Consider the following 23,489-nt stretch of genomic DNA (forward strand, 5'->3'; position numbering starts at 1 on the left):
TGTGAATTTGTCTCATTCCGAACTTTATCCGTAACGTTAAATTCCATTTTGTGCGATTTGCCGATAAAGTTCAGAATAACACAATTTCATGTGTTCCCGTTTCTAAAAGGATGTATTTGGGTGTTTTTAGTGCTTTTGTTTGTTTTATTCAAGCCCCCATACTGTTGAACGAGGATGAGGAAGTATATTGTTGGTTGGTGTAAGTTTCTCAAAAACATGTGAAATTGCAAAAAAAAAGTGTCTGGACACTTCCTTAACATGCCATTTACATCCAAAATACAGATTTGTTTGTAAAATATATATATATTATTTTAAAGGTGTTGGTTATACATCACAAACAGATCTGGTACCAGGCTATATTTTAAGCTATACAGAGGAGGCTTAAGAGCTGGCCTCGTGCATGCCCAATGTGGTCGTGTTCAGGCTGGTTATCGTTCAGGCCTGTTGTCGTTTACAGAAAAGGACTGCTTAAACCGGTATGGCTGGTCTTTCCTGTTTATTACTCTCCAATAACGGCCAGACTAACTACACGTGTATGTCCTTGTGTGCTGCTAGGAGTTGGCTTGAACAAACTTGTCTATTCAAACACAAGGCAGTCTGTTATACCTTAAAAGTCCAAGAACATATACTCATACCAGTCTCTTTGAAATGCATTCAAAACTTAAATCATTATTTATCATACACACCGAATGTACAAAACATTAGGAAAACCTTCCTAGTACTGGGTTGCACACCTTTTTGCTCTCAGAATTCAATTCGTCAGGGCATGGACTCTACAAGGTGTCAAAAGCATTCCACAGAGATATTGGCCCTTGTTGACTTGAATGCTTGCCACAGTTGTTTCAGGTTGGCTGGGTGTCCTTTGGGTGGTGGACCATTCTTGATATACGCCGGGAACTGTTGAGTGTGCAAAACCCAACAGTGTTGCTGTTCTTGACACACTCAAACCGGCCTGGCACCCACTCCATACGCCGTTCAATGGCACTGAAATATTTTTGTCTTGCCAATTCACCCTCTGAATGGCACACATACACAATATATGTCTCAAGGCTTGCAACTCCTTCTTTAACCTGTCTCTTCCCCTTCATCTCTACACTGATTTAAGTAGATTTAACAGGTGACGTTAATAAGGGAATCATAGCTTTCACCTGGATTGACCTGATCAGTCTGTCATGGAAAGAGCAGGTGTTCCTAATGTTTTGTACACTCAGTGAATGTAAATTGCACGGTATTGATATAGCTAATATGGTACATCAGGCCCACTCCAAGGACTATGCAAATTTATTTTACAGTCTTCAACATTTTGCCTGGCACAGCTTCTCAAAATAGTTATGGTATTTGCAAAAATGACAGAAGATCATAAACTTGCTTTTAGTATTATTACCTTAAGAGTCAGCTTTTTATTCCGCAACAAAGCCTCCTTCACTCACACCGCCAAGCTTACCCTAGTAAAACTGACTATCCTACCGATCCTCGACTTCGGCGATGTCATCTACAAAATGGCTTCCAACACTCTACTCAGCAAACTGGATGCAGTCTATCACAGTGCCATCCGTTTTGTCACTAAAGCACCTTATACCACCCACCACTGCGACTTGTATGCTCTAGTCGGCTGGCCCTCACTACATATTCGTCGCCAGACCCACTGGCTCCAGGTCATCTACAAGTCCATGCTAGGTAAAGCTCCGCCTTATCTCAGTTCACTGGTCACGATGGCAACACCCATCCGTAGCACGCGCTCCAGCAGGTGTATCTCACTGATCATCCCTAAAGCCAACACTTCATTTGGCCGCCTTTCGTTCCAGTACTCTGCTGCCTGTGAATGGAACGAACTGCAAAAATCGCTGAAGTTGGAGACTTTTATCTCCCTCACCAACTTCAAACATCAGCTATCCGAGCAGCTAACCGATCGCTGCAGCTGTACATAGTCTATTGGTAAATAGCCCACCCATTTTCACCTACCTCATTCCCATACTGTTTTTATACTGCTTTTTATTTATTTACTTTTCTGCTCTTTTGCACACCAATATCTCTACCTGTACATGACCATCTGATCATTTATCACTCCAGTGTTAATCTGCAAAATTGTATTATTCGCCTACCTCCTCATGCATTTTGCACACATTGTATATAGACTGCCCATTTTTTTCTACTGTGTTATTGACTTGTTAATTGTTTACTCCATGTGTAACTCTGTGTTGTCTGTTCACACTGCTATGCTTTATCTTGGCCAGGTCGCAGTTGCAAATGAGAACTTGTTCTCAACTAGCCTACCTGGTTAAATAAAGGTGAAATAAATAAAAAATAAAAAATGTCAGTTTAGTGTTTGACTGTACTATACCCCCAGTACAGCAGGCGGCAGTAGGCTCCAATTTTAATTGTAAAACATTTACTGAAGAAGAGATTTGTATTTCGGAAGGACGCTTTCGTCCACCGGAAGTTTAGAGTTTTAAGATGGCGCTGGACGGAATGGACCATCATGTAAGTGATTTTTTTTGTCATTAATTTATTATGATTTGTTCACACTTGTGGGAATGTTGTAGATACGACATTGAATAGAGACACTTAACAATGTGTTCTGTGAAGTTGGTACTTGTCGGAAGTTGATGTAACCGTTTTGAAGAGACCAAAACACTTGTCAAAATAGAGAATCCTGACGGTTTGCTGTCTCATTGTAAACTAGCTAGCTAACGTTATCTACTTTTAGCAAGCTAGAAAGCTAGCTAAAGTTAGCTAATCTAATTGATCGTTTGCTTCAGTAACATTCCTTATATTTGTGGCTGTAAATAACTCAGCATAAGTTAAGTAAAATTAACAAAAGTATTGCTAATTAGCTATTACGCCTAACGTGTTCGCTTCTTTAGTAAAGATAATTTTAAATACTTGACGTTTTGTAGCTAGCTGACGTTAGCTGCGTGTATTAACCATGTCAGTTAACTGTAGTAAATATTTTGCTGGCTATATTTCCAAGAGGAGTATTTGGAAAATCTTAGGTTAGTTTCGGGTTTTGCTATATAAACAGGCCTGTACAGCTAGCTACAACGTTAGCCACCATGATATTAGCTGATTAGCCAGCAAGCTAACGATAGCTAGCTACGTTGTTTACTTTACGTTGTTTACTTTACGACAAAGATCTGTTAATGCATGTCTGTCTTGCAGATGGAGATGGAGGACAGTAAAGGTGGTTCTGGTCTCCGGCAATACTACCTGTCTAAAATAGAAGAGTTACAGGTAAGCAAACACAGATTTTCATTAAATTGACGTTGTCTTGACACCATTGTGACACTGCTAATATCCTTTGTCAAGATAAAAAAAAGTATCTGGTATTTCTGCTTCCAGTTGACAGTGAATGACAAAAGTCAGAATCTCAGACGTCTACAAGCTCAGAGAAATGAACTCAATGCAAAAGGTAGGAATGATTGTTAGCTATCCAGCACTTTTTAATTGAAAAAAAAAAGAACAGCTGAACTTCAAAAAGTGTAACTAGCTAGTACTTAATTGTAGCAGTAATTGTGTGGCTTATAAAATGGAAATGTTCTCTAAGTAAATTGATTGTAGTCAAACAAAACGTGCACTTTATGAATTGGCAGTCATTGTTCAAATCTATTTGCTTTAGTGCGTCTCCTTCGTGAGGAGCTGCAGTTGCTACAGGAGCAAGGTTCATATGTTGGAGAGGTGGTGAGGGCCATGGACAAAAAGAAAGTGCTGGTCAAGGTAGAGTAGCCTTGTTTTGCTGAAATGTAGACGTAACAAATTTTTGCGGTGGTATGCTGTAGCTGCATCTAGATGACACTGACAGTCTACTACTGTACCTACTTAATTGTCTCCAGGTCCATCCAGAGGGGAAATTTGTGGTGGATGTGGATAAGAACATTGACATCAATGATGTAAGTATGGACACGTTGTTGATATTTGACCCCAATGTGATGAGAACTTAATGTTAATATGTATAAAGGTACATGTACATCTGTGTACGTACAGATTAGTAACACACAACCAATAATTGAACTATAATATTTGTTTTTGTCAAATTGGTTTGTGTTAAGGGAACAAAATTCAGTTGAAAAACAAATATCCCCATCCAATTCAGGTGGCTGGACAGAAAGAAAATACTTGGAAACACAACTGAAATTAAGAATAAATGCAACAAACTTCCTCATGATTCAGGACTGTAATCACACTGATTTACCCCGCTGACCATTCCTACCAGGTGACTCCAAATTGCCGTGTGGCGCTACGCAACGACAGCTACACCCTGCATAAGATCCTGCCCAACAAGGTGGACCCGCTGGTCTCACTCATGATGGTGGAGAAGGTACCTGACTCCACCTACGAGATGATTGGTGGCCTGGACAAGCAGATCAAGGAGATCAAGGAAGTGATCGAGCTGCCAGTCAAGCACCCAGAGCTCTTCGAGGCTCTTGGCATTGCACAGCCCAAGGTGGGTGGCCCAAAAGGGAAAAGCCCTTTATTGGGTTATTGGTTAATTCACAGGTCATATCAACTGTATATGTTACCCAGTACGCACTGAGCTTTGAAGGCAAACTCAATTGCTTTTTGCATTTGAGTTGACCTTGTACTGTCTTAAAGGACACAACACTCCCAAAATCAAATGTTTTTCAGACTTTTTCATACCGCGTTGGTTGTCCTAAGGTCTTGTTCTGTCAATGCTCCACAGCATTTATCACATACTAACCTCAGCAGTCTTGATTCCCAGAAGGAACAGAAAAAAGTGACACCAGCTAATTCTAGCACAATTATACTAAAAAACATCATGACATTTGAGGTGCACTGTGTCATGTTTTGGGATGTCTAGCCTCCCTTGTGTGTCTCACCACCAGGGTGTGCTGCTGTACGGACCCCCAGGCACAGGGAAGACCCTGCTGGCCAGAGCCGTGGCCCACCACACCGACTGCACCTTTATCAGGGTTTCTGGCTCGGAGCTGGTGCAGAAGTTTATTGGGGAGGGTGAGTCATCAACGATCAGTCAGCCATTTTGGTAACCATTCGACGGGGTTCCCAAGTGACTCGTAATTCCGTATGTCAGGGAGATTTTGCTGCTTCTGTTCTCCAAATAGCTGCTGTTTAGCCAGCTCCAGCACGTTTAAGCCCATTTCAGTCCATTTTCATGGAGCACTGAGTGATAGTAGGCTAAATGTTTCTCACCATGCAATTGGTGAAATGGAAGCTGTTATTTGTTTTTCACTTACATCACACTGCTGGCTATAATGCTGCTTTGTCTTCCCCATCCCAGGTGCCCGCATGGTGCGCGAGCTGTTCGTCATGGCCCGTGAGCATGCGCCCTCTATCATCTTCATGGACGAGATTGACTCGATCGGCTCCTCACGTCTGGAGGGGGGCAGCGGGGGCGACAGCGAGGTGCAGAGGACCATGCTGGAGCTGCTGAACCAGCTGGATGGCTTCGAGGCCACCAAGAACATCAAAGTGGGTGACACGTACATACACACTGATACATCACTGTCGTCTAATGCTTTATAATGTGGCCTAATCTACAATAACACTATCACTCTATACAACACCACACCCTCTCTGCACCTTTACTTAATGTGTATGCTATTCCTCTGCTCTAACACTTGACACCGCTTCTTTCCGCTGATTGATTTCTGTCATTCTCCTGTTGGTACTGTCTGACAACACTTTCTTTCTAATAACACTATAGCTACTCTATTGTCCTCTACTCACTGTCCTCCCACCCAATAACCCTCTGCAACCTGTCAATCTGTATTTGCATGTTCTCTGTGATGCTATAAACAGACAGAACCAGTGTTTATTTAAATGACGATGATTATATAGAAATTAGCAATAAATGCAGATAAAGAATATATTTAATCTCTAAATAAGAAATAAAATAGTAAGAGTAGTATACAGGGATGCAAACTCATACTTTTTTGGCTATATTCGCCGTGTTGACATACCCTATCAGCCAATGAGCTATATAAGAGGGGCACAAAAAATCTTCTCCCTGTGTGATCACTAACGTTACCTTCTCTGGCGGCTGTGTCATCACACACTCCGCGTAACAATCTTTGTTCCTGACATGGCAATTTGCAAGGCAATTTGAGATAAGCAACCTGTGTTCGAAGTAACGCTTCGGTTATAGTTGATCAGAAGCACATTATAGTTGCATCTATGTTTCAGTATCGCAAATTATTACACACCCCGTTATTAACGTTCGCTAACTAGTTAGCTGACGTTAGCGTTTAAGTTGGCAAGCTAACATTACCACCCGCCGATGAATAATGGTGTATTTTTCTCATATCAAATTTGCATCCTACAAATAGAATATCAGTTCAGAGCGTGATGTTATGGACATGTTATAGTCATGGTAGTGCCACTTACTACTTATTGCATGGTTCTCTGTAGGAATAAATTCGATCAGGCCCGAACTGTGCGACATAAACTGAACAAAAATATACTGAGGGACAGTTAGCGTAAGGAAATCAGTCAATTGAAATCAATAAATTAGGCCCTAATCTGTGGATTTCACATGACTGGGAATACAGATACGCGTCTGGTCACAGATACCTGAAGGTAGAGGCGTAGATCAGAAAACCAGTCAGTATGGTGTGACCATTTGCCTCATGCAGCGTGACACATCTCCTTCATCTCCTTCCACAGTTGATTGTGGAATGTTGTCCCACTCCTCTTCAATGGCTGTGCAAAGTTGCTGTATATTGGTGTGAAAAAAAATAAAAGTAGAGTAAAGAAGCTGTACAAAATGTTTGCAATGCGCTTGTTAGAATTTAGTTATTATTCTGGTTTAGGTATTATTCAAGTTATGTTTTTGTGGGCTTTGAGTATTAGTACTTTTTAAAATAATAAACTTGTGCACTAGGTAATAAAAGCAGATCGCGTTCATCATTTCTCCCGCTAGATCATTTTTCATTATGAAGCTTACCGGTACTATATATTTTCTTAAGAGGTTTGAGCCAGCCATGTGTGTTTGTTTACAAAGAAGCACAAAAAGCAAAATAGGAGCTTTGTGAGGTGAGTTCGCTCGGCAGTGCAACTTAAGTGAGGTGATCAAGGTGATGCACTAGTATGAACTTCACTGTTTGCCAGCAATATATCTTAGAACTATTAATTTAACCATCTAAGATGTGCCAAATCAATTCTCTCTAGCTTGGTTTTGCTAATATTAGCTAAGTGGCTTGCAAGATCAAGCATCTTCGTAACAGCAGCAGAGACAATCCCCTCCTGAATTAAGTGTGTGCTGCAAACTGCGTTATGAGATACTTGCATAACTTTATGAGCTGGGTTGTCTGTCATAGTAGTAAATGTTTGCATGCACTCATTAGCGTTTACCTGGCATCTTCTATGAGAATTCCTTAGTACGCTATATATACAGAAGTATGTGGCCATACCTTCAAATTTGTGGATTTGGCTATTTCAGCCACACTCGTTGTTGACAGGTGTATAAAATCGAGCACACCGCCATGGAATCTTCGTAGACAAACATTCAATGTGGCACCTTCATAGGATGCCACCTTTCCAACGAGTCAGTTCATAACATTTCTGCCCTGCTAGACCTGCAACGTCAGCACAAGAGCACAAGCCTCACGTCTGAAGGAAATCTGGCACCATCCCTATGGTGAAGCGTGGCGGTGGCGGCATCATGCCGTAGGGATTTTCTTTAGTCAGGATCGAGTCAAAGATGAACGGAGAAAAGTACAGAGATCCTTGATGAAAACCTGCTCCAGAGCGCTCAAGGCCTCTGACTGGTGCGATGGTTCACTCTCCATCAGGATAACAACCCTAAGCACACAGCCAAGACATCGCAGGAGTGGCTTCGGAACAAGTCTCTGAATGTCCTTGAGTGGCCCGGCCAGAGCCACGACTTGAACCCGATCGAGCATCTCTGGAGAGCTGAAAATAGCTGTGCAACGACGCTCCCTATTCAACCTGACAGAGCTTGAGAGGATCTGCACAGAAGAATGGAAGAAACTCCCCAAATACAGGTGTGCTAATCTTGTAGCCTCATACCCAAGAAGACTCTAGGCTGCCAAAAGTAAACCATGTCTCTAAACCCTTATCAGTGCCTGCCACGTGATTGCCTTTCCTTTACTCAATACATTCCACCTACAGATGACCATTAACTTCTGGTGTAGAAACTAGACTGGTACCTATAGGATACCTGATAATTAACTATATTTAAAGTTTAGAACTCAGCACTCTGGTACAATACTCATCACATCTCATACTTGTCTCTATTTTTCTGGTGCTTTGAATGATGCCCAGGTCCACATTGACTGCTAGCCAGTTACATTGCTAACTATTGTTTTTACTATGTACCTGGATTTCAAAGGTTTCCATTTCTAGAGAAAACCGCTAAACAAAATGCACAAACTTGCACAATTGTCAATGCATGGCTACTCGACTGTAGTATTCAGTCATTGTGATTGAACTAACTAGTATTTTTTTTGTCTAATTCTGTTCTATTTATAGAACACATTTTTGGTCTAGAGTCGCTGGGAATCATTTCTGTGTTCAGGCTTGTTAATTCCCTAAACCCTTTCTGTCCAATGTTCTTGCAATTTACAACCTACTTTTCTAACACTGCAATATATATTCTCCCCTTTATGCGATGTAATGTATTGAACATGTTTTTAAAGGTGATCACATAGGGTTAGCCTAACAGGCTAACATATAGAAACGTGCAAACCAAAGAAGCCTATATGGAAAAAGGCTGAATAAGACCAAAAGGACGAATACTGTGTGTTTATTGTGTTTGTGCTTTCTCAGGTCATCATGGCCACCAATCGTATTGACATCCTGGACTCTGCCCTGCTCCGGCCCGGCCGCATCGACAGGAAAATAGAGTTCCCCCCTCCCAATGAAGAGGTCAGTACTGTTCCAGCTATTTCTTTTAGCCCCTCGAATATTATGATAATATGAATAATATACAACTAGTAAAAATCTGCCTTTTGGCCAGGATTCTATCCGATCATGCTTGTCAGCTATGCACCTTTTTTAAAGGGAATGTTTGTGAACCTCGAAGGTAAACGCTGCATATGTGTCAATCAGAAATTACCTTTAAATGGCGTGTGATATAATGCAGATTCTTTGCTCATTGGTAAAAAAATCGATAGTTACATATCAGGATATAATTTAAGATATCTTATGGTTTTGAAAATAGTGCAATATTATTTTTAGTCTAGTTGGCTGTACCTGCACCGAAAACGCCAGTATTTGTCCTTCATGGTTGTTCTCCATCTTTATTTAAATCAGGAGGCAATTTGTTTTCAGCTATTTTACTTCCATTACTGTTCAAAACTCGTTTCTTCATGGCTCTTGTACCTCTGCAGTAGACATATTGTGAGCAATATGTTTGGTACATTGAATCGCAAAATCCGTATCTAATCACAATACATAACATATATCTTATAGTGAGATCCCTTGCATTTTCCGGGCCCATTAGTTTAATCAGAAATGCAAAGTGCTGTATTCTGGCACCGTTTTTTATTTATTATTTTTTTTAATATTTTTAAATAAATGATTTATACCATTGAGTCTAGTCCAGCATCCTCACTCTCTCCTCACGCTCTGAAATGTGTGTTTGCGTTGACACTCGTTCCGTTTCATGTGAGCAGCTTGCTGCTACAGTGTCGTAATTCTGGCGTCGTCCCATTTTATTTCTGCTCCTCAGGCTCGTTTGGACATCCTGAAGATCCACTCAAGGAAGATGAACCTGACGCGTGGTATTAACCTAAGGAAGATTGCAGAGCTGATGCCAGGAGCCTCCGGGGCTGAGGTTAAGGTGAGAGACTAAGACACGGTTTGGAATGTGCCTAACCATATGAAGGCTACCACAGGTCTGAGACACTTTGGAATGGGGTTCAGAGTATGAGGGCTAGTAGGGAAGTCTTTTAGCCTCTACCCCTTAGAGCTGTGGTTCTCACTTTTTAGCCTGCTACCCCCCAAAAAGGAGTGATTCGAAGCTTGAGACCCCTCGCGCAATCCCTGCGCCAATGAAGCCTGTCATTACATGCATAAACGGTGCCGCATTTACAGAAATAAACTGCATTTTACACCTGCATTTTGCGCTCAAGGCCATTCATGTTACAGTACATGAATGGCTTTGAAAGTATTCAGACCCTTTGACTTTTTCCATTTTTTGTTTACATTCCAGCCTTATTCTAAAATGGATTAAAGTACATTTTCCTCATCAATCTACACACAATACCTCATAAAAACAAAGCGAACATTTATTTAAAAAAATGTAAAAAAATGTAGGGTTAATGTAGGGTAAATGTTTGCACATTTATTGAAAATAGATACCCTATTTACATAAGTATTCAGCCCCTTTGCTATAATATTCTAAATTGAGCTCAGGTGCATCCTGTTTCCATTGATCATCCTTGATGTTTCTACAACTTGATTGGAGTCCACTTGATTTGGAAAGGCAAACACCTGTCTATGTCCCCCAGTTGACAGTGCATGCCAGAGCAATTATCAAGCCATGAGGTCGAAGGTATTGACCGTAGAGCTCCGAGACTGGATTGTGTCGAGGAACGGATCTGGTGGAGAGCACCAAAACATTTCTGCCGCTTTAAAGGTCCCCAAGAACACAATGGCTTCCGTCGTTCTTAAATGGAAGAAGTTTGGAACCAAAATTCAAAAGGCACTCGCACATCCAAGCAAACTTTTTGCAGGTGCATGGCAACAGTTGAACAAGATGAATGAAAAAGGAACTGACGAAGGCCGTGAGGACGATACGTAAGGTTATTAAAGATCAGTAAGGTTATTAAAGATCAGTGATACTATCAAGAGCAATGTGCGGTTTCCTTTTTCATTCAGAAGTTTGGAACCACCAAGACTCTTCCTTAAGCTTGCTGCCCGACCAAATTAAACAATCGGGGGAGAAGGGCCTTGGTCAGGGAGGTGACCAAGAACCCGATGGTCACTCTGACCGAGCTCCAGAGTTACTCTGTCGAGATGGGATAGCCTTCCAGAAGGACAAACATCTCTGCAGCCCTCCACCAATCAGGCCTTCATGATAATGGACAGACTGAAGCCACTCTTCAATAAAAGGCACATGACAGCCCACTTGGAGTTTGCCAAAAGGCACCTAGATGCCAAACTAAGTATGGAGTCAATCTTTAGGATGTTTTTAACAACTTAATTAATGTTCCAACCGGACAATTCCTTTGTCTGTACAAATGAAGTGGAACGTATCTACCTTTCACGTGAGCGCGCCAGACTGAGGCTGTGGCACTCTGCCAGACCACTCACTCAAAGAGCCCTTATGACCCCCTCCTTTAGAGAATAAACCTCAAAACAGGTTCTAAATACTGTTGACATCTAGTGGAAGCCTTGGGAAGTGCAACATAACTAATATCACCCTGTATCTTCAATGGGGGCTGAGTTGGAAAAACTACTTTTCCACTTCCTGGTTGGATTTTTTCTCGGGTATTTGCCTGCCATATGAGTTCTATTATACTCAGACATCATTCAAACAGTTTTAGAAACTTCAGTGTTTTCTATCCAATAATAATATGCATATATTAGCATCTGGGACCGCTTAGGAGGCAGTTTACTCTGGGCATGCTATTCATCCAAAAGTGAAAATGCTGCCCCCTATCCCAAAAAGGTTAAGCTAACAATGGGTAGACCTATGCTTTTTGCAATTATCTTTAATTAAAGTTAGGCCTAAGGCATACCCTCTCATACACCTCCATTTGAGTCTTGGTTTTAGCTTAATAACCTAATAGCCCGGTTACTGAGGATGCATCAACATTGTAGTTACTCCACAATACTAACAAATGGCAGAGTGAAAATATGTAAACTTGTACAGAATAAAAACATTTCAGAACATGCCTCATGTTTGCACTAAGGCACTAAAGTAATGCTGCAAAAATTGTGGCAAAGAAACTGACTTTTTCTCCCGACTACAATAAGCACAGGCATTATCCCAGAGGAAAACCTGTCCACTCTCCACCAGACACTAGAAGACAAATTCACCTTTCAGCAGGACAATAACCTAAAAGGCCAAATATACATTGGAGTTGCTTACCAAGACAACATTGAATGTTCCTGAGTGGCCGCGTTAGTTTGAACTCGTCGGATGGAAATCTATTGCAAGCAGTGGTGATTTAGCATGTAAGTCTTGGTGGGGCAAAAGAAAAGTAATGCCAGCTAGCAAAGCCACGACACGCAACACTAAACAATACATTAGTTGCACTATAAGAGTGACCAACGGTGCCCACAAACTGTTAGGGCCTACATAAAACTGTCCCAACTTCTTACCACTGCTTCGCCTGGCTATCAGTGGCGCCTTGTCTGGCAGCCCTCATTTACTGCCTTTAAAAAAATAACATGGCTGACTTGCGGAAACAAATGTGGTTTCTAATGACAATTGAGATGTACAAGCTAAGGCATATGGGGACAAAAGGAGGCAATCTGTAATTTAAATTAAGACAATGATCGGGCTAGGACGGAGGTAAAGTTAGTCATTAACTTTGTTTTAGCACCCTTTTAAATGTACAGCGACCGAATTCAGAAAACCGTTCTTGGTGTTCTCCCTGTACACCAAGTCAATACCCCTAGGATAATTAAAGGAGGCATATCAGCAGACACTGAAAGCTCTTAGAATATTCGATTACATTTCCTTAAAATGGGTTATAGGCTACAGTAGAACAGTAGGTGAAATTAAGAGGTGTAAGTAGACCAAATTATTAAGGTGAGGGAAATGGGCTATTAAGATCTTACTACACTTGGTATTACTTTCTTGGCTACAGTATACATATCACCCTGGCATATTACATTTATGAAGCAGCATACGATACATTTTGGACTCCGGTCCTCTGAGTTAAGTTGTTTTGACCGCGGCACAAATCATGCTTCATTGACAGCATGGCTAAAGTTAATATTTTTTACAGGCACTGTCTTGATTCCTTCCAAGCCATTCATTGACCTTGCGATTTCCAACTTGTTGTGAAAAGTTTATGGCCAATGAGCACCGATATGTTTTATCTATAATTTCTCCATTATTTCTCTTAATTTGACAAGAATTTAAAAGGATTTGCCAGTAGATTGTAACCTGATTTATGACTGTTAGCTAAGATTGTGAAAGTATGATGTTGACATGATCAGTCCATTCAAAGCTGCTGTACATATAACGTGATTTTCCGTCATTGTCTGACCAATGACCTTGAGCCTTCTTGGATGGGCACTTCTATGGCAGCACCCGAAGGGATAAAATGTTTCTCTTACACTTGGCAGTGGTGTAAAGTCCCCATGAGTGAAAGAACAATGAGCCAATCACGGCGCAACGCTCTGTATTTTCTGCTGGCTTGCCCCACCACCCCAGAAAGCACCGAGCTGTGCTGAAACACCTGCATTTCGGAGCTCCCTTACTCAATAAAACAGAGACCACATTTGTATGTGACTTTAATTATATATATGTGACTCAATTATATATATTATTTACACATTAATGCTAAAATAACATTAACAGGCAAGCCTTTTTTTTCTGCCCTGAATGATATGTCGCCACTGATTGCAAGACTTAAATGGCTGTCTACCAAAGATCAACAATCAACTTAGCAGAGCTTAGCAAATATAAAATAAATATATTTTTTAAATATATATATATATTACACACACATACAGTGGGGAGAACAAGTATTTGATACACTGCCGATGTTGCAGGTTTTCCTACTTTCAAAGCATGTAGAGGTCTGTAATTTTTATCAAAGGTACACTTCAACTGTGAGAGACGGAATCTAAAACAAAAATCCATTTTACATTTTGTGTAGTTCAATGTAGTGAACACGTCCCACAGGGTTTTACATTTACAAGGTATAACTGTAGAATATTATAATAGAATACCCACTGATGTGATACTCCCCAAGTTATAGAATGGGGCCCACCACATTAGGGCTTGCATATGCACAAGGGCAGAATATGTCAAGTTAGCCATCTTGAAACATCCCCTAGCCTAGGGATTTGTGACCCTGTTTTTGGAGTGCCTTAGTGTTCGACAACTGTGGGTCTTAATGACTTTGTCACTGTGGGTCATTGTGTTATTTCACCATGGTAAAACCTGTATGTGTGTTTCTGTTCCCTCTTACGTCTCAGGGTGTGTGCACAGAGTCCGGGATGTACGCCCTCAGGGAGAGGAGAGTGCACGTCAACCAGGAGGACTTTGAGATGGCTGTTGCCAAGGTTGGTCTTCTGTCCTGTTTGTCTCTCTCTCTGTCCATCACTCTCCAAGAGACCGTTTGTCTTGGTTTTACATTATTCCTCTTATCCCCACATTCCTAACATATCGTTACTAACTAGTGTTGATCAGAGATTAGGTGTACATTCTTATATCTATACTGTTGTCGTGTCTTTGGCTATGCCGGATTAAGTGATATGACAGTTTCTCTGTAATATTACCTGATTGAGCTAATCATGTAAATGTAATTAACTAGAGTCGGGGCACCACGAAAGAATATTTATAGAGCTGTTATCTTCCCGAATAAACTCTTAAAGACAGTAGTATTTTACATCAATAGCAGTCTATATTAATCGTCACCTTAATTCAGTCTCATCTGAAAATTGTAAATTCTGCACAAACCCTGGCTAACAAGTTGAATCAGCAATACAAAATTGGGTTTATTTATTTACTAAATACCTAACTAATCACACAGAATTACACAAATAATGAATTTGATTACAAATTACGTCAAAGGAAAACGTCCCTAGCGGGCGGAACAGATAAGACAGCTGGTTAAACAAAAGAAAAGGGGCTGGGTTTGGGTTAAAGAGTGGGAAGACTGATGAACGAAGGCCGAAGCTGGGCTATCGTAAATACAGTATCTTATGCATTCTAAATTACCACCCATTTGGAAAAGGAAAATGCAATAAATATTTACTCTGAGCTTCGGTAGGTTGGGGGTAGATGGAAGGCCGTGTTGCCCAACCGAGTCCTTTGTCCTTTGAAGAATGTCTCTGCTGGTAAATTGAATACGTTGTAGTAACGTCGTTGTGTGGTAGATGGGATACTCTCTGTTCCTTCCTAACCCTCGTTTGCAGCGGCTGTTGCTAACTCAGCGGCTAGGAGGTATCACTTATGTAGTGAATAAGAGTTCAAAGTTCATACCATTCGCAACCAAAGCTCATTGCGATGTTTGCTTTGTTCTGTAGTTATTATCTGAACCATTCTGACATCGGACCGTTGTCCTCGGACCGTTGTCCTCGGAACAGGAGGTTATATTGTCAAGGCTTTATATAGGAAGGGAGAGGAGAGTGTTTGAAAAGTTTTATAGCCCATGTCCCTTATGAAAACACAAATCTCACGATTTAGAAGCTAAAATCACATTTCATCCCATCACGAATAATTTCATATTCAAACATTTAAATTGAACAACAATTCTATGTGAATCCGATAACTCTGTTTATACTTTCCACTGTAGAGTTTGTCATCTTATCATTGATGAGAATGTCTCAGATGACAACCAAACTGACATCATATTCATTACCACCGCAAATGTTCAATTGGTCGGATTACCAGAGTATAGTTCATTTCCCCCCACCTTCTGATGTTCCCAGAATCTCTGGTAACCAAGAGTTTTGCAAATGTAACATCAGTAGGGTAGATGGAGGAAAAAGGGGGGTAGAGGCATTTATGACTGTCATAAACCTACCCCCAGGCCAAAGTCATGACACTGTTCTCAGATCTGTGTGTATTTCCAACTACTGTGGTCATTGTCATGCCAAAACTGACATGACGACTATATAGACGTTGACTATACACAGCTCAAACAGATTTGGGTCAGACAAACTTACATCTAACTTGTCATTAAAATGGACAGTCAAATCCTTTTCCCCTTGATTTGTTTAGTTTTGCTTATCACTGATAATAAAATGAAATGTTATTTGTCACATGCTTACTTATGGGCACTTCCCAACAATGCAAAGAGAAAGACAATTGAGAAATAAAAAATTAAAACGTGTAATATGAGTAACGATGACTTTGCTATGTACAAGGGTTAATAGTACCGAGTCGATGTGCAGGGGTAAGAGGTAATTGAGTTAGGCACACAATATATACAAAAGTATGTGCGAAGAGGTAGGCCACAAGCGCACAGAACGGGACCGCCTAGTGCTGAATCATGTAAAAATCTTCTGTCCTCAATTTGCACTACTGAGTACCAAGCGGCCTCTGGAAGCAAGGTCAGCGACTGACGAATATGTGTTTGGCGGATGTCAGAAGAACGCTACCTGCCCCCAATGCATAGTGCCAACTAACATTTGGTGGAGGAGGAATGATGTTCAGGGACTGTTTCATGGTTCAGGCTAGACCCCTTAGTTCCAGTAAAGGGAGATCTAGATCTACATTCTAGATGATTCTATGCTTCCAACTTTGGCAACTGTTTGGGCAAGGCCCTTTCCTGTTCCAGCATCACAATGCCCCCGTGCCCAAAGCGAGGTCCATACAGAAAAGGTTTGTCGAAATTGGTGTGGAAGAACTTGACTGGCCTGCACAGAGCCCTGACCTCAACTCCATCAAACACCTTTGGGATAAATTGGAATGACAACTGAGCCAAGCCTAATCGCCCAACATCTGTGCCCGACCTCACTACTGCTCTTGTGGCTGAATCGAAGCAAGTCCCCACAGCAATTCTCCAACTACTAGTGGAAAGCCTTCCCAGTAGAGTGGAGGCTGTTATAGCAGCAAAGGGGGACCCACCCCCTATTAATGCCCATTATTTTGGAATGAGATGTTTGGCGAGCAGGTGTCCACATTATTTTGGTTATGTAGTATATGTACAGTGCATTCGGGGAAAGTATTCCGAACCTTGACTTATTCCTAATTGTGTTACGTTACAACCTTTATTCTACCCCATAATGACAAAGCAAAAACTGTTTTTTAGAAAATTTTGCAAAGTTATTAAAAATAATAAGCTGAAATATTACATTTACATACAGTTGAAGTCGGAAGTTTACATACACTTAGGTTGGAGTCATTAAAACGTGTTTTTCAACCACTCCAAACTGTCGGTTAGGACATCTACTTTGTGCATGACACAAGTAATTTTTCCAACAATTGTTTAGACAGATTATTTCACTTATAATTCACTGTATTACAATTCCAGTGGGTCAGAAGTTTACATACACTAAGTTGACTGTGCCTTCAAACAGTTTGGAAAATGCCAGAAAATGTCATGGCTTTAGAAGCTTCTGATAAGCTAATTGACATCATTTGAGTCAATTGGAGGTGTACATGTGGATGTATTTCAAGGCCTACCGTCAAACTCTGTGCCTCTGCTTGACATCAAGGGAAAATCAAAAGAAATCAGCCAAGACCTCATAAAAAAACATGTGAACCTCCAAGTCTGGTTCATCCTTGGGAGCAATTTCCAAACGCCTGAAAGTACCACATTTATATGTACAATAGTACAAGCATAAACACCATGGGACCACGCATCTGTCGTTCCGCTCAGGAAGGAGATGTGTTCTGTCTCCTACAGATGGTGCGAAAAGTGCAAATAAATTCTAGAACAACAGCAGGATGCTGGAGGAAACGGGTACAAAAGTGTCTACGGACTACGGTTTGCAACTACACATGGACAAAGATCATACTTTTTGGATAAATGTCCTCTGGTCAGAGGAAACCCAAACAGTTCTGTTTCGGCATAATGACCATCGTTATGTTTGGAAGAAAAAGGGGGAGGCTTGCAAGCCGAAGAACACCATCCCAACCGTGAAGCGCGGGGTTGGCAGCATGTTGTGAGGGTGCTTTGCTGCAGGAGGGATTGGTGCACTTCACAAAATAGATGGCATCATGAGGAGGAAAATGATGTGGATATATTGAAGCAACATCTCAAGTCATCAGTCAGGAAGTTAAAGCTTGGTCGCAAATAGGTCTTCCAAATGGACAATGACCCCAGGCATACTTCCAAAGTTGTGGCAAAATGGCTCAAGGACAACAAAGTCAAGATATTGGAGTGGCCATCACAAAGCCCTGACCTCAATCCTATAGAAAAGTTGTGGGCAGAACTGAAAAATCGTGTGAGCAAGGAGGCCTACAAACCTCAGTTACACCAGCTCTGTCAGGAGGAATGGGCCAAAAATCACCCAACTTATTGTGGGAAGCTTGTGGACGGCTACCTGAAAAGCTTGACCCAAGTTAAACTATTTTAAAGGCTATGCTACCAAGTATTAATTGAGTGTATTGTAATCTTCTGACTTCATCTGTAAGTATTCATAGCCTTTTGAGGCACCTTTGGCAGAGATTACAGCCTTGAGTCTTCTTGGGGAGACGCTGTAAGCTTGGAAAAGCTGTTTTTGGGGAGTTTCTCCATTCTTTTCTGCAGATCCTCTCAAACTCCGTGAGGTTGGATTTCAGGTCTCTCCAGAGATGTTCGATCAGGTTCAAGTCCGGGTTTTTGCTGGGCCACTCAAGGACATTGAAACTTGTCCCGAAACCACTCCTGTGTTGTCTTGGCTGTGTGCTTAGGGTCGTTGTCCTGTTGGAAGGTGATCCTTTGCCCCATTCTGAGATCCTGAGTGCTCTGGAGCAGGTTTTCATCAAGGATCTCTCTGTACTTTGCTCCTTTCATCTTCCCCTCGATCCTAGCTAGTCTCCCAGTCCCTGCCGCAGAAAAACATCCCCACAGCATGATGCTGCCACCACCATGCTTCACTGTAGGGATGGTGCCAGGTTTCCTCCAGATGTGACGCTTGGCATTCAGGCCAATGAGTTCAATCTTTTTTTTCTCTCTTTTATTTAACCAGGTTGGCCAGTTGAGAACAAGTTCTGTTTTACAACTGCGACCTGGCCAAGGTTAAGCAAAGGACTGTGACAAAAAACAACACCTACACATAGGATTAACAAAAGTACAGTCAACACTATATAAAATATATACAGTGTGTGCAAATGTAGTAAGGAGTTAAGGTAATAGGCCATAGTAACGATGCGATTACAATTTAACAAATTAACATGGTTGTGCAGATGATGATGTGCAATTAGAAATACTGGTGTGCAAAAAGTATATAAAAACGATATGGGGATGAGGTAGGTAGTTGGGTGGTCTATTAACTTGGGCTATGTACAGCTTCAGCTGGTCTGATAATCGGGGAGGCAGGGTAGCCTAGTGGTTAGAGCTAGTAATCGGAAGGTTGCAAGTTCAAACCCCCGAGCTGACAAGGTACAAATCTGTTGTTCTGCCCCTGAACAGGCAGTTAACCCACTGTTCCTAGGCCGTCATTGAAAATAAGAATTTGTTCTTAACTGACTTGCCTGGTTAAATAAAGGTAAAATAAAAAAAATTAAATCTTGGTTTCATCAGACCAGAGAATCTAGTTTCTCATTGTCTGAATTTTTAGGTGCCTTTTGACAAACTCTAAGCAGGCTGTCATGTGCCTTTTACTGAGGAGTGGCTTCCGTTTGACCACTTGACCATAAAGGCCTGATTTGGTGGAGTGCTACAGAGATGGTTGTCCTTCTGGAGGTTTCTCCCATCTACACAGATGAACTTTGGGTGACTTTTGGGTTCTTGGTCACCTCCCTGACCAAGGCCCTTCTCCCCCGATTGCTCAGTTTGGCCTTGCGGCCAGCTATAGGAAGAGCCTTGGTGGTTCCAAGCATCTCAAGGATGATCAATGGAAACAGGACGCACCTGAGCTCAAATTCGAGTCTTATAGCAAAGGCTCTGAATACTTATGTAAATTTATATTATACATTTTATTTATAAATAATAATCATTTTTGCAAAAAATATTTAAAACCAGTTTTCACTTTCATTATCGGCTGTTGTGTAGATTCGGGAAAAATATTTAATTCATTTTAGAATAAGGCTGTAACGTAACAAAATGTGGGAAAAGTCAAGCGGTCTGAATACATTCCGATTATATTACCAGTCAAAAGTTTGGACACCTACTCATTCAAGGATATTCTTTATTATTTTTACTATTTTTCTTTTTGTGGAGTTAGTGTCGACAAAAACTATGAAATGTCACATGGAATCATTTAGTAACCAAAAAAAGTGTTGAACAAATTCAAATAGATTTGAGATTCTTTGTAGTAGCCACCCTTTGCCTTGATGACAGCTTTGCAAACTCAACCAGCTTCATGAGGTAGCCACCTGGATTTCGTTTCAGTTAACAGTTGTGCCTTAAGTTAATTTGGGATTTATTTTGTTTGAGCCAATCAGTTTTGTTGTGACACGGTAGGGGTGGTATACAGAAGATGGCCCTATTTGATAAAAGACCAAGTCCATATTAGAACAGCTCAAATAAGCAAAGCGGAACAACAGTCCATTACTTTAAGACATGGTCAGTCAATACGGAACATTCAAATAACTTTGAAAGTTTCTTCAACTGCAGTCGCATAAACCATCAAGCGCTATGATGAAACTGGCTCTCATGAGGACTCCCACAGGAATGGAAGACCCAGAGTTACCTCTGCTGCAGAGTATAAGTTCATTAGTTACCTGCCTCAGAAATTGCAGCCGAAATAAATGCTTCAAAGTTCAAGTAACGGACACATCTCAACATCAACTGTTCAGAGAAGACTGTGTGACTCAGACTTTCATGGTCGAAATGCCGCAAAGAACCCACTACTAAAGGATACCAATAAGAAGAAACTGGCTTTGCCCAACAAACATGTGCAATTGACATTAGACCAGTGGAAATCTGTCCAAATGTGAGATTTTTAGTTCCAATTGCTGTGTATTTCTGAGAGACGTTGTCGTGCCCTCTTCATGACCGTGTTGGGATGTTTGGACCATGATCATTAGTGATGTGGAAATTAGGAACTTGAAGCTCTCGACCTGCTCCATTACAGCCCTGACGACGTGAATGCGGGCATGCTTAGCTCTCCGTTTCCTGTAGTCTACGATCAGTCCCGTTGTCTTGCCGACGTTGAGGGAGAGGTTGTTGTCCTGGCACCGCACTGCCTGAGTCCCATCAGGTCCCAGAGTTCTTAGCTTAGTGATGAGCTTGCAGGGCATCATGGTGTTGAACGCTGAGCTGTAGTCAATGAACAGCATTCTCATGTAGTGTTCCTTTTGTCCAAGTAGGAAAGGTAAGTGTGGAGTGCTATAGGGATTGTTATTTGTGGATCTGTTGTGGGCAGTATGTGAATTGGAGTGTGTCTGGGATGATGGGGTGAGAATGTCTCCCTATAAGGTAAATGATCACTGGCTAATGACCCCTATCCTTTGTGTCTTTCCAGGTGATGCAGAAGGACAGCGAGAAGAACATGTCCATTAAGAAACTCTGGAAGTAGAACTTTGGGATTTTTTTTGGACGCCAACGCAGATATTTACTCGCAAAGTCACATATGTATATTTTTCTTTTGTTTAGGGTTGGTTTATAATTGTTACCTTGTTCATTCTAAAAAATAAATTGTCTCCCCACTGAGAAACAAGTCCCCCATTTTTTTTCTGCTGTAGCCTGGTTCCAGATCTGTTGTGCTGTATACCTAACAAGACCATAGGCTAAACAGCACAAACTGATCTGGGATAAGGCTACCTCTCCTGAGTCTTGAATATGATAAGCATTGCATAAGTCGAGACCAGAGGGGTATACTACAAACAGGATCAATGAGTTGGCCAGATGACTGATAAACAACCAGTAACAGTACTTGGGTAAAATGACTGAGCAAGCCAAGCCAGTGAAAAAAGCCATATTATAACCTATGTTCTGATAATTGCGTTGTTTGCTCTATAACCCATTCGTTCATACGCCACTGTGATATTCAATAAGGCAAAGCCATCAAAAAGACAAGTCACATGGTGGCGGGATAAATTAAACTACACACACACACACACACACACACGTTTGTTTCCTCACAAAATCGGAGAGCAACACCTATCTGTTGAAGTCCACAAAGCAAATATTGCATTCAACAATTTATATGACCTGCAACATGGTCAAGCAAGTTAATGTTTTCGACTGTTTACTACAAACTGATTTAGAAACACTGAGTTACCTCAAATCAGCACAAAGACGACAAGAGCTCTGTAAAAATCACATCAAGTCTATATATGCTTAGTTTAATAAACTGAAAAAATGAACATATCAAAAACAATTTAGTTCAATCAATGTTGCTATGTATTATGTGGCTGTCCATGGTATGTTTGTAAGTTAAAAAAGTAGACTAGTTGAACGTCAATGCTATCATGTTGGCAAAACGCACTGACTTTGTCATACAGTACACTTTTAGTTTTTGTTGCCAAAGGTTATCTAACTAAAGTGTTTGCTAGCCTAAATTCCTGGCATTGGCAACAATGAACCAGCGAAGTTAACATGAGCCTACTTAGCTACATCTAGGCTACTTATTGAATTTCAATCGTCTCAGGCCAGTGGCACAACGTATTAATTTATTGTTAAATCAGAATCGCTGTCATTATCATTGGCCTGTACAGAGAATTAAGTCAACCACACGTCCAAAACCCCATCTCCATCCATGGTTGAGAAAGTTTGTCCGAAAATGTGTTTTTCTTAGGAAGTGATTTGTTTGGTCTGAAGCCAAATCCAAACTGGCCTCCCTTGGTGTTTTTCTGCACCAGATCAGCTCAATGCTGATTGGCTAATTATTACTTTTTTTAATCAAGGGAGGCCAAATGCTTGCTGGCATCAGTCAAATGCCACAGCGGCAACATCTTATACACTTTCTGTCCAGACAGCATCAGATACATGGGCTACACATACTGAGACAGAGGCGGTGTCTCCCTTGCTCAGATGATTTCTCCGGTGAGATTCAGCAACGTGCAAATTTAATTGTATACCTTTTAAGGCCAAGTAAGCCCTGTTTATACCTGGTGCTAACATGTGTCTTGATTTTGCCCACATTTTTAGATGGGTAGAGACAAGCTTTTCCTTACCACCAACCGGGGGTATCAGATCAGGTCTCTGCCAATAAACCTCAGAATTGGGCTGCCTGTGTATACACAGCCACCCTGAGAACCCAATTCTGATTTATTTTCATATCCACATTTCTTTTTCTAACTTTTGTGACCCATATCAGATTTAAGCTTTCACACTGATGTAGCCTTAAGTAACACAGATGCAATGCTCATTTCCTGTCACCGTTCCTTGAAATTTGGCGGTATTTATGCTAATGGCAGGTCATGTAAAAAATATTTTAACACTTGAGAGCAAGAAAAATGAGTGTCCAGACTGAAGTCCCATGTCCAATATCAGAATGGTATCAGGATTAAAGATCCACATATGGATATGGTAATAAATCTGAACTCAAAAGACCAGATTTCATGTGCTGTTTTGCTGTTTAGCCATTAGGTAAAAGCTCAGATTGGCAAAACATCTAATTTAGGAGACATTTTAATACCATGTGTAGACGTGGGAAACCTTGAACAGAAACCCTATTAAAACCATGCACACTTTGTCCTGATCTTATCTATGTTCTGATTCTGACCATATTTTGTCAGATGCTAACATATGGAATTGTTGTAAGATGGACATACCAAGGATCCTTTAGCTATTTGATTTGGAATTGTAAGACCCCTTAAAGGT

At 41.1% G+C, this 23,489-nt stretch overlaps 1 protein-coding gene across 1 annotated transcript; it reads left to right on the plus strand.

The window, feature by feature from the left end:
• Nucleotides 1-2,385: 2,385 nt before the first annotated feature.
• Nucleotides 2,386-21,381, plus strand: LOC118364461 (26S proteasome regulatory subunit 8). The gene is made up of 12 exons (XM_035746015.2): nt 2,386-2,481; nt 3,160-3,231; nt 3,340-3,409; nt 3,617-3,714; nt 3,831-3,887; nt 4,211-4,441; nt 4,842-4,968; nt 5,255-5,445; nt 8,764-8,862; nt 9,668-9,778; nt 14,101-14,187; nt 21,187-21,381. Exons 1-12 carry the CDS (start codon nt 2,455-2,457, stop codon nt 21,238-21,240), a joined length of 1,224 nt encoding a protein of 407 aa, XP_035601908.1. The 5' UTR covers nt 2,386-2,454; the 3' UTR covers nt 21,241-21,381.
• Nucleotides 21,382-23,489: the final 2,108 nt, after the last annotated feature.

The sequence above is a fragment of the Oncorhynchus keta genome, chromosome 3, assembly GCF_023373465.1.
Source record: "Oncorhynchus keta strain PuntledgeMale-10-30-2019 chromosome 3, Oket_V2, whole genome shotgun sequence".
NCBI classification, from domain to species: Eukaryota; Metazoa; Chordata; class Actinopteri; order Salmoniformes; family Salmonidae; genus Oncorhynchus; species Oncorhynchus keta.

Bases quoted from the DNA above. Each gene is read 5' to 3' on its own strand.
- LOC118364461 (XM_035746015.2), top strand. From the start codon at position 2,455: ATGGCGCTGGACGGAATGGACCATCAT. The intron at 2,482-3,159 runs GTAAGTGATTTT...TCTGTCTTGCAG, and splicing joins TGGACGGAATGGACCATCAT to ATGGAGATGGAGGACAGTAA. The intron at 3,888-4,210 runs GTAAGTATGGAC...CATTCCTACCAG, and splicing joins AGAACATTGACATCAATGAT to GTGACTCCAAATTGCCGTGT.